The following is a 14,542-nucleotide window of genomic DNA, read 5'->3' as shown; positions in this document are numbered from 1 at the left end:
TCACACTTGGTTTCATCTCTCATCACATGCTGAGCATTGAAGCCTTACTGGTGGTAGCTGACATAGAAATGGGGTTTGTTATCAGGGTAGGTTTCATAGTATAGATAAATTTGAATGAAGCTGGAGAACTGATGAAACTTTGCATGATTCAATCCCTGTCTAATGGTCATTCATATTTTCTGCTTAACTATTCTGTTTGCAAACTGGAAAAAAATTTAAAATGCTTGAATCCTTACATTGGATTTACAGTATTGCTACAAATATATTTTTTTACTCTCTCTCTCTCTCCCCTTCTCTCCTTCTCTCCCTGTCCATCTTTCCTTTTTTTGTCAGGGGGCTTGAACTCTGGGCCTGGGCTCTGTGCCTGTGCTCTTCATCTGGAGGTGAGCTCTCTACCACTTGAGCCACAGTGCCACTTCTGGTTTTTTGGTGGTTAATTGGAAATAAGAGTCTCATGGACTTTCCTGCCTGGGCTGGCTTTGAACCTCAATCCTCATATCTCAGCCTCCTGAGTAGCTAGGACTACAGGTGTAAGCCACCAGTTCCCAGCTGCTATATTTTTATATGCTGCATAATGAAGTATTTTGACCATCTAATGTTTCTTTGAGAAATAGGGCTTTAAATTTTTTTTATTCGTTTACATGAGTTACATTTGGTTAAAAAAAAAATACGGAATGCTGTGTGAATTTGCATGTCACCCTTGCATGCTCGTTCAGGGATCCACACTAATCTTTTTACCATACTACTTTTATAGTGTGTGTACTGTGGAAATGAGCATGTAAAATAGTTGTGTGTGGGCCCACTGGTATAGAGGCTTCAACTCCAGACTTGGCAATCTTGCTTGGCTTTTTCCACTCATGACTAGTGCTTTTTTAGTTAGGCCATACATCTGTTTCTGGCTTTTTGCTGGTTAACTGGAGGTAAGAGTCTCAGATTTATCTGCCTTGGGCTGTTTCCACCCTCCATAGATCTCAGCTTCCTGAGTAGTTAGGATTTGTAGGTGTGAGCTAACAGGGACAGGTGAGAACTACATTTCAGTCTTTGAAATATATCACTGTAGGACTGGGAAGGTGGCTCAGTGGTAGAGCGCTTGCCTTGCATGCATGAGGCCCTGGGTTCGATTCCTCAGCACCACATAAGCAAAAAAGAAAAAAAGCCGGAAGTGACGCTGTGGCTCAAGTGGTAGAGCGCTAGCCTTGAGCTGAAGAGCTGAGGGACAGCACCCAGGCCCAGAGTTCAGGCCCCACCACCGGACTCACCCACCCCCCCCCCCCCAAAAAAAAAAAAAAAGAAATATATCACTGTATAAGGAGATAATTATTAATATAATTTCCTAGTAAAGTTCTTGGAAGAATGAAAAACACAATAGCTTGTGAAGTAATCTTTTAAAATATCAAGCTAAAGGTAAATGCTTTTGTATATATTAATTCTTTCTATTATTTTTCTCATTTTAAAGATGGAAATTGAGGACATAGAGATTTATTAACTTGCCCAGTGTGATACAGCTTAATATGTAGTTGGTAGAGTGATATAAAAGTTTTTTCTTTTAAAAATATGTATGAATTGGGGACTGAGGATGTAACTCAGTGGTAGAGCACTTGCCTAGCATGTGTGAGACCTTGGATTTTTTGTTTGTTTGTTTTTTGTATGGATGATTTTATTTGGTGAAGCAATTAGATTCAATATTATACTTTTAAAGTCATCAAGATGTTTAGGGCACTAAGGTTTATGTAGTTTCTACAATTAGGTCAATTTTGAATTCTTCAGTTACCTTGGAAGAGTTAATCTTGCTACTCCATTTACCACTAAGAGACCTTGGATTCTATCCCAAGTATTCTAAAACAAATATCAGACACAAAAAGTTAAGGACTACCGTTTGGGTTCAAGTGGTCAGCATCTGCCTAACATCTGACAGGCCATGAGTTCAAAATTCAGCCCCACGCCTTTCTGAAAGTGTGTATGCACCTATGCTCATGAGTTGAGAATTTTTTTTTTTTTTATGGGTCCAGTCCTGGGCCTGAACTCTGGGCCTGGGCACTATCCCTCAGCTCTTCAGCTCAAGGCTAGCACTCTACCACTTGAGCCACAGCGCCACTTCTGGCTTTTTTTTTTTTCCCTTTTGTTTATGTGGTGCTGAGGAATCGAACCCAGGGCCTCATGCATGCAAGGCAAGCACACCACCCCTGAGCCACCTTCCCAGCCCGAGTTGAGAATTTTTAAGAATATATAATTTAGTAAATCTGACAGGCTTTTGAGAGCACATTTTAAAATCATGTGTCAGTGCTAGAAACTTGAACAAGGCAGCTGGTACATTTTAGAACTTTACTTGAAATATTTGGCTTGAATGTTTATTGATGGGTTAACTGTGAATGCTTAAAAAGCTTGCTTGTTCCTATATGAGAAAAATACGATGATGCAAACCTACCTTTAGATGAAAGATGACTGTAAATACTTTCCAAAAATGAAAGTATTTTTGTAGGAGAAGTACATGTGTCTAAAACAATACCCCTTTTAAAAACTCTGATTTTCAGATAATCAAGCAGACCTTACCTTTTCTTCCTTGAGAACTATCTCCTTGGAATAAACCAATTCATTAGGTACTACTTAACCAGGGTGCATTACAAGTATTTCTGTAGCCATAAACAGACATTTGAAATGTAAGAGGTTAACTATTAACCAGTGAAATTTCAACCTGAAATAATATTCTAATCTTGTTAATATGATATGCTAGTCTGCTTAGAATTTGTTTTGTGTTTGAATACTACCTGGGTAAAGTCTTGGATTTTTTTCCTTGATAGTTGATGGGTGAAATTACTTGAAGTTTGTCAAGGGTCTGTGTGTGTGTGTGTGTGTGTGTGTGTGTGTGTATGTGTATGTGTGTGTGTGTACTTGAAGTTTGTCAAGGGTGTGTGTGTGTGTGTGTGTGTGTGTGTATGTGTATGTGTGTGTACACTGGTCCTGGGCCTTGAATTCAGGGGCCTAGGTGTTGTCCCTGAGCTTAAGGTTAGAGCTTAAGGTTAGTGCTCTACCATTTGAGCCAAATTTTTTTTTTTTTCTTTTTGCTTATGTGGTGCTGAGGAATCGAACTCAGGGCCTCAGGCATGCAAAGCAAGTGCTCTACCACTGAGCCACCTTCCCAGCCTTGAGCCAAATTTTTTTGTATGTATGTATGTATTTATTTATTTGTGGTTTATTGGAGATAAGACTCTCAAGGACTTTTCTGCTAAAGCATCAGCAGAGTAGCTAGGATTACAGACGTGAACCCCCAGTGCCTGGCCATCAAAGGTCTTCTTTAACTGAGACAGATAAGCATATTTTGTTTAAATGTGATTTAGATTTACCTCAATAATCATTCAATTTATTTTTAATCTACTGGTCTTTGGGCCTAGCTTTAAAATAATTATGCTTTTCTTAATGAGGTTTTTACTACAGTATAAGAATAATTGTTATAATATATTGAGTATGGGAGTGATTCCTTTTAATTATTAATCCTAGCGGGGGGGAAAGCCTCAGTAGATAATCACATATTATACGTTAAAGCAGAAATTTATCATCGGTAGTATTAATTTCTTACCGTGAAATAATTGTAGCTGTACAGAAAAGTTGCAAGAACAATTCAGGGTGTTTACATATATATTGTAAATACCCTTCATTCAGCTTCTCTAACCTTAACAAAACTCATGAATTTGTAGTACTAGCAGTATCTGTCTACAATAGCAATTCTTCTTGCTTGAGTAGAATAAAATTGAAATTTTTTTTTTTTTTTTGGGTCCAGTCGTGGGGCCTGAACTCTGGGCCTGGGCACTGTCCCTCAGCTCTTCAGCTCAAGGCTAGCGCTCTACCACTTGAGCCACAGCGCCACTTCCGGCTTTTTTTTTCCTGCTTATGTGGTGCTGAGGAATCGAACCCAGGGCCTCAGGCATGCAAGGCAAGCACTCTACCACTGAGCCACCTTCCCAGCCCCTAAAATTGAAATGTTTTAAGACAGCTATTTTCTTCTCAAAAAGATATTTTATACCAGTTTTTCTGAAGAGAACTTATGGTCCATTACTGTTTTCAATGCCCCTTAAAAAACCCATGTCCGAAGTAAGTTATTGAGGAATATAGGTATATTAATTTTCCCTTTATCCTTGCTCAAGATACCTTTTATATAAAAACTTTTAGTGCTCTGTGCTTCATAACCCTTGTTTTTGCAGACTAACGTGGACTTCTGTCTATGCCCTGGAGTCACTTGGCACTTTCACAAGTATTGTTTGAGTCTTAACAAACTCATCTTTTTCCAACTCTCCCTTTTTACCTACCCTCTGTTGCTGAGGTGTGGGATCTTTTCATTAAAATGAGGGGGATTTTGGCCAGGAGGCACCAACAGAAACCATTGCAAATGGTATTTTGGAACTCACTTCCACTTTGAAATGAGGTTCTGGAAGAAATTAATGTCGAGTGGTGTAGATAGTAACATACCAGAAATAATCTTGTGAAATTAATAATTTGTTTATTTCGTTATTTAGTCAGGGTCAGGTCTTGAGGAGTCTTGCTTTGCTCACAGTTGCAGTCCTATTGGCTTTGTCCCCAGTAGATGAGAGACGGATGTGCACCACTCGCTTGAAAATTGGTTCACAGAAATAGAAGTGTTCAAAAGGGAAAAAGAATGCTCAGATTTTTCTCCCCCAAATGGATAGTTTTGGAAATTGGTTGTTTATGATAGCATTTTCACCTTAGTTTATTCTTTTTAACTTTGAAAAATAGTGTGGTGCATCCCTGTATGCATCCCTGTGTCCCAGCGGCTCAGGAGCTGTAGGTAAGAGAGGTGAGATCCAAGTTAGCTGGGGCAAAATAGCAAGATCCCATCTCAAAAACAAGCTGAGAGCGGAGGCCAGAGAGTGTGCTGAGTGGACCAGATTGATCACAATACATTATGAATGAGTGAAAAGGTAACAAGACCACCCCTCTCCTGTGTAACTACTGTAAGCTAGTAAACAAAAACAATGAGAACCCCAAACAAAAAAAAAAAAGCACCTCGCTGAGTGCAGTGTGGTACATGTTTATAATCCCAGCTACTCAGGAGGTGGAGGTAAGTAGGATCATGGTTTGGGGGTGGCCCACGTAGAAAGTCAGGTTGAGGTGCTCTTAGAGGGTGTGGAGGAACTTCAATGAACTGGGTGTCAGCCCAGTGTGGTAGAGCACCTGCCAGCTTGCGAGAGGTCCCGAGTTGAGTTCAGTCCCAATACTGGGGAGACACACAAAGGGGGAGATTTTCCTGGTTTTGAATGTGCTAAAGATACTTAACGATCATTCTTTCTGATGGTTACTTTGCAGACCAATTATTCTAAACTGTTTGTTGTTTGATCTTTAGTATCTTGGGCCTAATGAATAATAGGAGTGCTAAAATAAAAAAGTGTTATTCTGAAATTAGAAGAAACCCTTGGCTGAAGAAACCTTCCTAAAAAAGGAATGTATTTCTGGCTACAGTTTGGCTCTGTTGATTCTTATTAAAAGACTAAAGCAGTTCATGAGACTGCTTGTTGGAATGGAAAGGGTGTTTCCACTGGTTATTCATGCGACTTAGCCAGTACATCACATAGGTGACTGCAGAGTCTGAAGGTGAGGACCGTGTCCTTGCTGCATGGAGCATGGAGGTGTGTGCGCCTCGGCAGTGCCCCCGTGTGCTCCCGCATACTTTCGTCTCTTGCTGTGAGTTGTTGCTTCTTGCTGACAACAGACTGTCTCAAGATACTATTTTTTTCTTCTTCCTTTGAATTAATTTCCCAGTTCAAATATGTTAGGTGCTTTGTTGATGTTTGTAGAATTGTGTCGTTCCGCCCCCCCCCCCCCCCCCCCCCCCCCCCCCGCCCCCGGAGTAAGAGCAAATTGGCCGTGGCTCTCTAGAGCCAGTGTTAAGGATCCAAGACCATTATAAGCACATGGGACTGGTAATATTTGGTCATTTTCTATTGGTTGGTTTGTATTTTTTTTCCCTCTCAGTTATTTTATGAGTAACTGGAATTCCCATATGTTTCTATGCAATATTATCTTTAAGTTGAAATTAAGACTTGTACCAAAGGCTAATTTTTCAATAGGATACTGTAGTACAAACTGACCTCAAGCGTATTATTTGTAAGAAATAGATAATTGGAGTGGATTGATTTTACACATTAAATTGTGAACTGTTATACCCTTTGGAATAAAAAAGGAAGGGCAGGATTCTCCATCATGGATACTCTTTCTGTGAATTGTAAAAAGTGCAGTTTTCATGCTTAATAAATGCTGGCTAATGGCCAAAGCATGATGTCAGGATACGAGTCTATCCAGAAATACAGAGTAATATTTTGCTTGCTATAGTAAGTATGTCACCATAGTCTCTCACATGGTCTAATACATGTCAAAATGTCCCACATCTTTTTGTCCTCCCGTTTCTCAGTTTCTTTATGTTGTTAGAAGGGAGCTTCAGTTCTTGGAAGTCACTTTCAAGAGTTTTCTGAAATAACTTCAGTGATTTCATTTTGTAAAAGCTTAAGTTTAATTTCATTCATGAAAAAGAGGAATAGTTTAAAATTGTGGTTCTGTTAAATCTGAAAATTATTTCAGGCCTTAATAGCCTTCTGTGAGTAACAGTATTTTGTGTACAAGAGATATGCTTCCAAAATGTCACGTCTTAAGGTTACAATATTCTTGGAAAGTGGGAGAGTGTGCTCATGAAAGAAGGCATTTTTATTACACTGGATTATGCAACACTTTGGCCAGCCTCCCCAGCTTCATCTGTTTAAGGGTTCATTTTCGCTTGTTTGGCACAGATCCCAGTAGAGGCCTTCAGAATTGTGGTTAGCAACATGAATGAATTACAAACTTTGGACTAGCTCTTCAGTTAGTAGAACTGGCTTCCTGCCAAAAAGACAGTGCCTTATAAGGGGTCAGGGTAGAGCCGTGGTTCCTTGAGCCCTGCATTGTATAGAACACATACTTGTGATGCATGTTTGCTTTCTTTTAAAATAAAAACAAAACAAAACAGCAAAAGCAGCAGGCTTCCAAGGGATCAAAATAGGAAGTAACAAAATCATGTGCAGGTTTTACTAATGACAGAGTTAAGCAATGGAAAATATGGCTCTGTATAGTTAAAAGTAGATATTGAACCTTTTGACCTACTTATCCTGCTTGTGATGTAAGACACTGGAGCATTGGTTAAAACATCTGTTGCCTACTTGCTTGTATTTTCTAAATGGTTTTAAGACGATTAAATAATAAGTCCTGTGTCCATGTGGTTACCATACTGTAGGGTTTAGTGTTGAATGTGTTAGCTTGTTAAAAAAAAAAAACAACAACTGTAGTTATGTAACTTCAGAAATTGATATGTTGGAATGGTAAAGAATAAATGAAAATTATTTTTCAAAAAACAAAAAGTGGGCTGGGAATGTGCCTTAGTGGTAGAGTGCTTGCCTAGCATGCACGAAGCCCTGGGTTTGATTCCTCAGTACTCCATAAACAGAAAAAGCCAGAAGTGGTTCTGTGGCTCAAGTGGTAGAGTGCTAATTTTGAGCAAAAAGAAGCTCAGGGACAGGGCCCAGGCCCTGAGTTCAAGCTCCAGGATTGGCTCTTCCCCCCCCCCCCCCCCAAAAGTGAGAAGTTTCTGCTGATATACTGAGATTGCAGGGAATTTAGTCACTATAGGAGGAAAATCAATATGGCATTTTCCAGTATAGTTCATTTAACATTTTACTTCCTTTTATTTAGGCAAATACCCTGTCTGGATCTTCTCTTAGTCAGCCACCATCGCATATATATGGCAATAGATTAAATCCAAATCCATCAATGGCAGCTCTCATAGCACAGTCTGAAAACAATCAAACAGGTAAGTTTTGAAAGTTAAACTCCTAAATTCTTAAATTCGTAATTCCTCCCTCCCTTCCTCCCTTATGGGTCCTGAATGCTGGGCCTGGGCGCTGTCCCTCAACTCTTCAGCTCAAGGCTGGCACTCTCCCACTTGAGCCATATAGCACTACTTCTGGCTTTTTCTGCTTATGTGGTGCTGAGGAATCAAACCCAGGGCCTCTTGAAGGCAAGGCAAGCACTCTACTTCTGAGCCACCTTCCCAGCCCCTTAATAATTCTTTAAACTGTCTGAAATATAAATGTTTAAGAAGATCCATCAGCAGGCAGGAATGCAACAATGTCTCCTGTGACTTTTGTGATTGATGTGTTCACTCCTCAGTTCTATGCAATGAAAGTAACATAACACTGGGCCTTTCCGTGAATAGCCTAAACCTTTATTTGCATAATTCATGAAATTGCATTACACAAACTTGGTTTAAAAAAAATCCTGTTAGAGAATTATTACAGTGTTTAGTAATCCTGTGAATTTTTACCACTTGACATTTTGTAACATTTGCCTCTTGTACTGTTTTTAATGAACTACTGGATTTGCTTTGTTTCATTCCATCCTGAAGGATTTGTTGACATGTCCAAGTAGTCATGCCTGTTTGGGGGAAGGGAATGGGTTTAGTAGTTCACCAAGAATGGATCAGTCATGTCTTTACCCTTCAAGGGTCAGAGGTTACCTGACTCAGAATAAGGGGAGGACAACCACTAATAAGTGCAGGGAAAACACAAGTTACTTTTAAGAGGAAATATTCTGTTACCTCAAACATACTTAAAAGGATTAATTATTTTTGTCATTTAAATACGTAATTCTAGTTTTTTTACTTACAGTTTGGATATTTTGTGTTGTATATAATTTTATTCTAGTGCCAGGATTCATGTAACATTTTTATTCTCTTGTAAGGCTCTATGTAAATACATTTTATGATTTGTCTTGGGATGCAAAGTGTTAAAAAATACAAAGCATAAGGATTTGCTGTGATAAGCATACAGATTAGCTGTCGCAGCTGTGATTCATTACTTTAACCGTAGAAATTAAAAGTGGCTGAGGGGAGGGTGCTGCAGATTCAAACCATGCTTCTGTGCTGTAAAATGGAAAGGAATGAAAGAACAGAGCATATTCCATGGCCTTCCACACCCACAGAAACATGTAGGAACAACACTTTACATGCCACAGCTCAGCAGTTCTAAACTGGCAACAAGCTACGTCTACTACTTTCCTGGTAACTGGAAAGATCCTGGAAAAGTTTTAATGTGTGTTTTAGCAAAAAAAAAAAAAAAAGTGAGAGAGAGAAAGAAAATCAGCTTAAAACCTTTTATCTTGTGAGAGCGTCACTTTATCAGCTCTGAAATATTTACACTGCAGATCAAGATCTTGGAGACAATAGCCGAAACTTAGCTGGCCGAGGAAGCTCACCCCAGGGAAGCCTCTCACCCCGGTAAGTGATATTTACACTGCAAAGAATTGGCAAAGTGAAACACTGAGATTTGGAAACTTCTTTATCTCCTATCAGGAGGGTGTACTTTGGTGAGGCTCTATAAAAGCATTCTGTAGATAAGCATGTCTAGACAGTCAAGAAAAATGATTCTTAATTAATCTGAATATTAATTTAAACACATTATTAGATTTCTCAGCTAAAAGGAATTCATTTTTTTTTTTTTAGGTTTCCAATCATCTGTATATTTAAGCTGCTGGTATGATTAATGCATTGGCTTAGGTGATTAGTTTTGCTTATAAGATAATCTTAAAATACCTTAAAAGTTACAAGCTCAAGACTTCTGACATTAGGTACCAGTTTTGGTTACCAGTTTTAAAGGCAGTACATTTGTCTTTAGTTTGTCTCTAGTTACTGTTTTGCATAAATGGAACTCTTTGGTAGTAGTTCCCTAGTATCCTGTAGATTTTTAGGTTATTTGAAGCAGAGTGTGGAAAATACATTTCATGCTTTGAGAAATTATCTTAGATAGTGTATGACATCATTCTAGGAATTTATTAGGAATTTATTAGTCAGTGTGAGGCTACGGAACTTTGTGTTCCTTTTCTTCTAAATGGGGAGAATGGTGTGACATAGCACATCAAATTATAGAAAACAATGGGCTTCATGGAATGCTTTTTTTTCTACTTGTTTGGATTTTGGGGAGGGGAGTGTTGGAATCTGCAGTCAGGCCTGGTGCTTGCTCTGCAGGTGCTCTGAGCCACTCCTCCAGCCCCACGTCTTCAACTTCTGCCCCATTTCTCTAATTTTTTTTCCCCTTTTTTCTTTTGTTTGTTGTGGGGCTTGAACTCTGGGCCTGAGTGCTGTCCCTGAGCTCTTCAGCTCAAGGTGAGTGCTCTACCGCTTGAGCCACAGCGCCACTTCCCATTTTCGGGTGGTTAATTGGGGATAAGAATTTCACAGACTTTCCTGCCCGGGCTGGCTTTAAACCCGGATCCTCAGATCTCAGCCTCCTGACCTAGCTAGTATTACAGGCGTGAGCCACCAGTGCCTGGCCTATTTCTCTAATTTTATAAGCTGACTTCAAACATCAGGCTGGGTGAGAATTTAGAGGAAAAGTCTTTTATATAGGGGAAAACTTTTATTAGCCCTGAGACCTTGTGATGTGGGTTTGTGTTGTGTTGCTTACCTCATGAGAGTGTGCCTATTAGTGAGCATTTTCTTTGCCATTATAAACATTTTTACTTCAATAGTCTCTAACTTTTCTTTTTCTGATGGTACATTTAGTATTTTTCTTGTATATTCTCTGGGGGAACTAAAAGTATATATATATTTTTTCCTGCCTAGACTCTGAAGAAAGCTAAATATCCTTTCTTTGAAAACTAGGAATCTGAAATAGACATTAACAATATTATCTCACTGGTCTGTGCTTTTATGTTGTAAGTACTTCTGTACTGTAATACTTTCACAGAAGAAAGTCATGCACTCTAGCTTATACATTTAGTGAAAGAAGCATTTTTTTGTCCCTCTTATACATAGAACAGCAGTCAAGTTACCTAGAAGTTATTCAAATTCTTAGCATTATTTTGCTAGTATAGTTTCTGTTCTTTTTTTTTTTTTTCCTTTCTGGTTGTGGGACTTGAACTCTGGGCCTGGGCGCTGTCCCTCAGCTCTTCAGCTCAAGGTTAGCACTCTACCACTTTAGCCACAGCGCCACTTCTGGTTTTCTGGTGGTTTATTGGAGTAGCTAGGATTACAGATGTGAACCACCAGCGCCTGACAAGTTTCAGTTCTTATGGAAGTTAATATGTGGTCCTGAGTTATTTTTAGCATGTATTTCCAACTTTATATTATCCTTTAAAAATCAGCTTGAAAGCCGTGTGCCAGTGGCTCACACCTGTAATCCTAGCTAGTCAGGAGGCTGAGATTTGAGAATCACTGCTAGCCCCAGCAGGGAAGTCTGTGTGGGACTTTTGTTTTGTTTTGTTTTTTGGGGTCCAGTCGTGGGGCCTGAACTCTGGGCCTGGGGGCTGTCCCTCAGCTCTTCAGCTCAAGGCTAGTGCTCTACCACTTGAGCCACAGTGCCACTTCCGGCTTTTTTTCATTTTGCTTATGTGGTGCTGAGGAATCAAACCCAGGGCCTCAGGCATGCAAGGCAAGCGCTCTACCACTGAGCCACCTTCCCAGCCCCTGTGTGGGACTCTTATCTCCATTTAACCACCAGAAAACTGGAACTGGTGCTGTGGCTCAAGTGGTAGAGTGCTTGCCTTGAGCTGAAGAGCTCAGGGGCAGCACCCAGACCCAGAATTCAAGTCCTACAACCGACCAAAAAAAAAAACATCAGCTTGTGCTGGCTGCCAGTGGTTCACATCTATAATCCTAGCTATTCAGGAGGCCAGGACCTGAAGGATCATGGGGTGAAGCCAACTGGGAAAATTTTTGGAGACTTTTATCTCCAGCTAACCAACAAAATGCCAGACTAGAGTTCAGGTGTTAAGGGTATCAGTCATAAGTGAGAAAGCTGAGGGAGAGCTCAAGGCTTTGAGTTCAAGCTTCAGTACTAGCACCAAAGTTGTTTTTTAAGTCCAGATTCAACAGTATTCCACAACACAGAAGGGACATTTTAGCAGGGAGGCTGTCCTGTGGAGAGGTCCATTTTATAATTCACATCGAGTTCTGCTAAGCATGAGAAAATGATGACCCGAGTTCATGCTATACACATAAACCAGCCACAAATGAAGAGCATAGGTTATCGGGGAGTAATGTATTTATAAAGGGATGGCCAGCTGTATGTTGCACATGATGCTTGAATATGAAATAGAAAACCCTACCACTAAGGCACACTGACTTGAACACTAGTTGGTTGCTAGAAGAGCCAAACTCTGGCACTTGTCTGTTATGTACCAACAAGTTCTGAAGCCCGGTCTGGTTATCTTACGTGGATGTCAAACATATAAATCAGATTTTTAGTTTCTCATTGGGTTGTTGAGAGAAGATATCTTCTGAGATCATTACGAATGAACAAATGAAATTCTCAAGCTCTTTACTGATATATTATGGTAGGATAGAAGCTAGAAACCAAGAAAGTCTTCATTTACGAATTAAACCCTCCCTTCCTTTTTTTGCTAGGGTTTGAATTCAGGGCTGGGCATTGTCCCTGCATTCTTTTGCTCAAAGTTATTATGCTGCCATCTGAGCCATAGCTCTACTTAAAGCTTTTTGGTGGTTATTGGAGATAAGAGTCTCAGGGACTTTACTGCCTTGGCTGGCTTTGAATCGGAATTCTCAGGTCTGAGCCCCCTGAATAGCTGGGAGTATAGTTGTGAGCCATTGGTTTCTGGCTCTGCCTCTTCTGTTTTATAATAAAACAAACAATATCAACTTCTTTTACAGCCATTCCACTGATTATTGGTGGTATATTTGTGATTTTTCTAGTGGTTTTTAATTATGTATTATGGCTGTTTGCTTTATTTTACAGTTCAGTGAAGAAGAGTGATAATCACTCCATTTTAGGGTACAATATCTTCGAAACCCAGGAACCTGAACTTTCGGCATAAACAGCCTGGTATTAATAAACCTGTACAGAATAAAGGGGTCAGCATTAGTTAAGAAACGAATGCGCTCTCCTCCTGTTTAACTTGAGAATTAATATTTTCAACAGATCCCCTGTAAGCAACTTACAGCTTCGCTATGATCAACCAGGCAACAACAGTTTGGAGAATCTGCCACCAGTAGCATCCAGTATAGAACAGCTTTTGGAGCGGCAGTGGAGTGAAGGACAGCAATTTTTATTAGAACAGGGCACTCCTAGTGACAGTAAGTATTCATTTGTCTTGTCTTTAAATAAAGATAAGCAAACAGGCCTATCTTTTGCAGAAGTCACTCCAGAGTAATGTGAAATTATGAGAAACATAACCTGGTCATTTGCTAGAATGAATCCTGTCCTTAACTGATAATAACAGTATGCTGGGGAAGTTTTCTTGCAGTTCTCAAGTCTCACTTGTAGATTTTGGCAATAAGAATGTATCTGTATCATATGGTTGTTATGAGGGGGAAAATGTCATGAAAAATGTGATTCACATTGCTTGGCTTATATAAAGTACTTTTAATTGGCTGGCTATTGTTCATAACTTTCACATTGGTGCTGTTTCCTCATGGTATCAAGACATCATCTCTGTCTTCTCTAAGCTTAAAAGAAAAGTTACTCACATTAGGAGAACTTTTTAAAAAGGATTCTTAAAGTCAAGTGTGGCCAGGTGTCGTTTTAGTATCCTTAAGATTTTAATGATTAGTGCCATAGGTAGAAAATGCCCCAAAAAGTGAGGTCAGCACAGCTCGCGGTGTGATGAAGTATAACAGTATTAACACAACTGTTTCAGGTGAAAATAAGGTTTCCATCATTTTGGGATAGACACTTGAACTACTTTAAAAAATTAAGACAAAATAATTATTAGTGGAATTAAGGGTCAGAAATGGTATTTTTAGCAATGGGCCCCCAACCAAAAAAAAATGTGAGGAAATTCATGTGAGGCTAATCCTTTCAATGTTATGGCTGGAGGACGGGTTTAGCTTAGTCTTTCGGGCACACTTAAAATTTCTTGTGGGATCTTGAAGAGGAAGGATAAGTTAAATCCTTGGGAAATGACATATGTGTCTATACCAGTAGAGCCATGTCTCATGAAGGCCCTAAGGTCGTGTTAAACAAACACAACTTTTTAATATATCCATTGCTGTGGCCTGAGGGAAGTACTCTGTTATTAGAGGTTGGGAAGTCTAAGTCTTGAAAGAAATGAACACAGTATCTGAAGTGACAGGGCTGGACAGAAAGTCAGCCTCTTTACAAACTGCTCCTTTTTCTGGAAAGGGAGAGGCCACAGGGGTGCACACACAGCGCTCCCTGCTGGGGGACCTGTGGAGTAACATGTAGAGCAGCTGGAATTTGAGGTTTCTTGCCAGGTGTCTGGGGCATATGAGATTGATTTATTTATTTGTTGTGCTGGGGATCAGGCTTAGGACTTTGTGCATATTAAATGTGTGTAGTATCAGTGAGCTACACTGCCAGCCCAGGAGGGCTTAGTTTAAACGACACAACAAAATGTGCTCATTGTGGTAAAGAATATTTAGTGTGATTCTTTACCATTGTAAATATGACTTCAATAAAAAGTCATCACAGACGTTTGAATTTTTAATTAGGTTTACATTTTGAAGGCAAATAGAAATGATCTGAACCTGATGTTT

At 39.6% G+C, this 14,542-nt stretch overlaps 1 protein-coding gene across 14 annotated transcripts in view; it reads left to right on the top strand.

Annotated features, from left to right (window-relative positions):
• Nucleotides 1–14,542, top strand: part of Mllt10 (MLLT10 histone lysine methyltransferase DOT1L cofactor) — a 160,062-nt gene that overhangs the window by 135,433 nt on the left and 10,087 nt on the right. For all 14 annotated transcript variants that reach the window (XM_042686311.1, XM_042686312.1, XM_042686310.1 and 11 more), the window contains 3 exons: nt 7,726–7,843; nt 9,235–9,307; nt 12,966–13,120. In XM_042686311.1, coding sequence (XP_042542245.1) covers nt 7,726–7,843; nt 9,235–9,307; nt 12,966–13,120 — 346 coding nt within the window. The remainder of the gene's footprint in view (nt 1–7,725; nt 7,844–9,234; nt 9,308–12,965; nt 13,121–14,542) is intronic.

This window comes from Dipodomys spectabilis, unplaced genomic scaffold (assembly GCF_019054845.1).
Source record: "Dipodomys spectabilis isolate Male_0828 unplaced genomic scaffold, ASM1905484v1 ptg000096l, whole genome shotgun sequence".
NCBI lineage: Eukaryota > Metazoa > Chordata > Mammalia > Rodentia > Heteromyidae > Dipodomys > Dipodomys spectabilis.
Note: the sequence above shows the minus strand (reverse complement) of the source record. Positions and strands in the feature narration are given on the sequence as shown.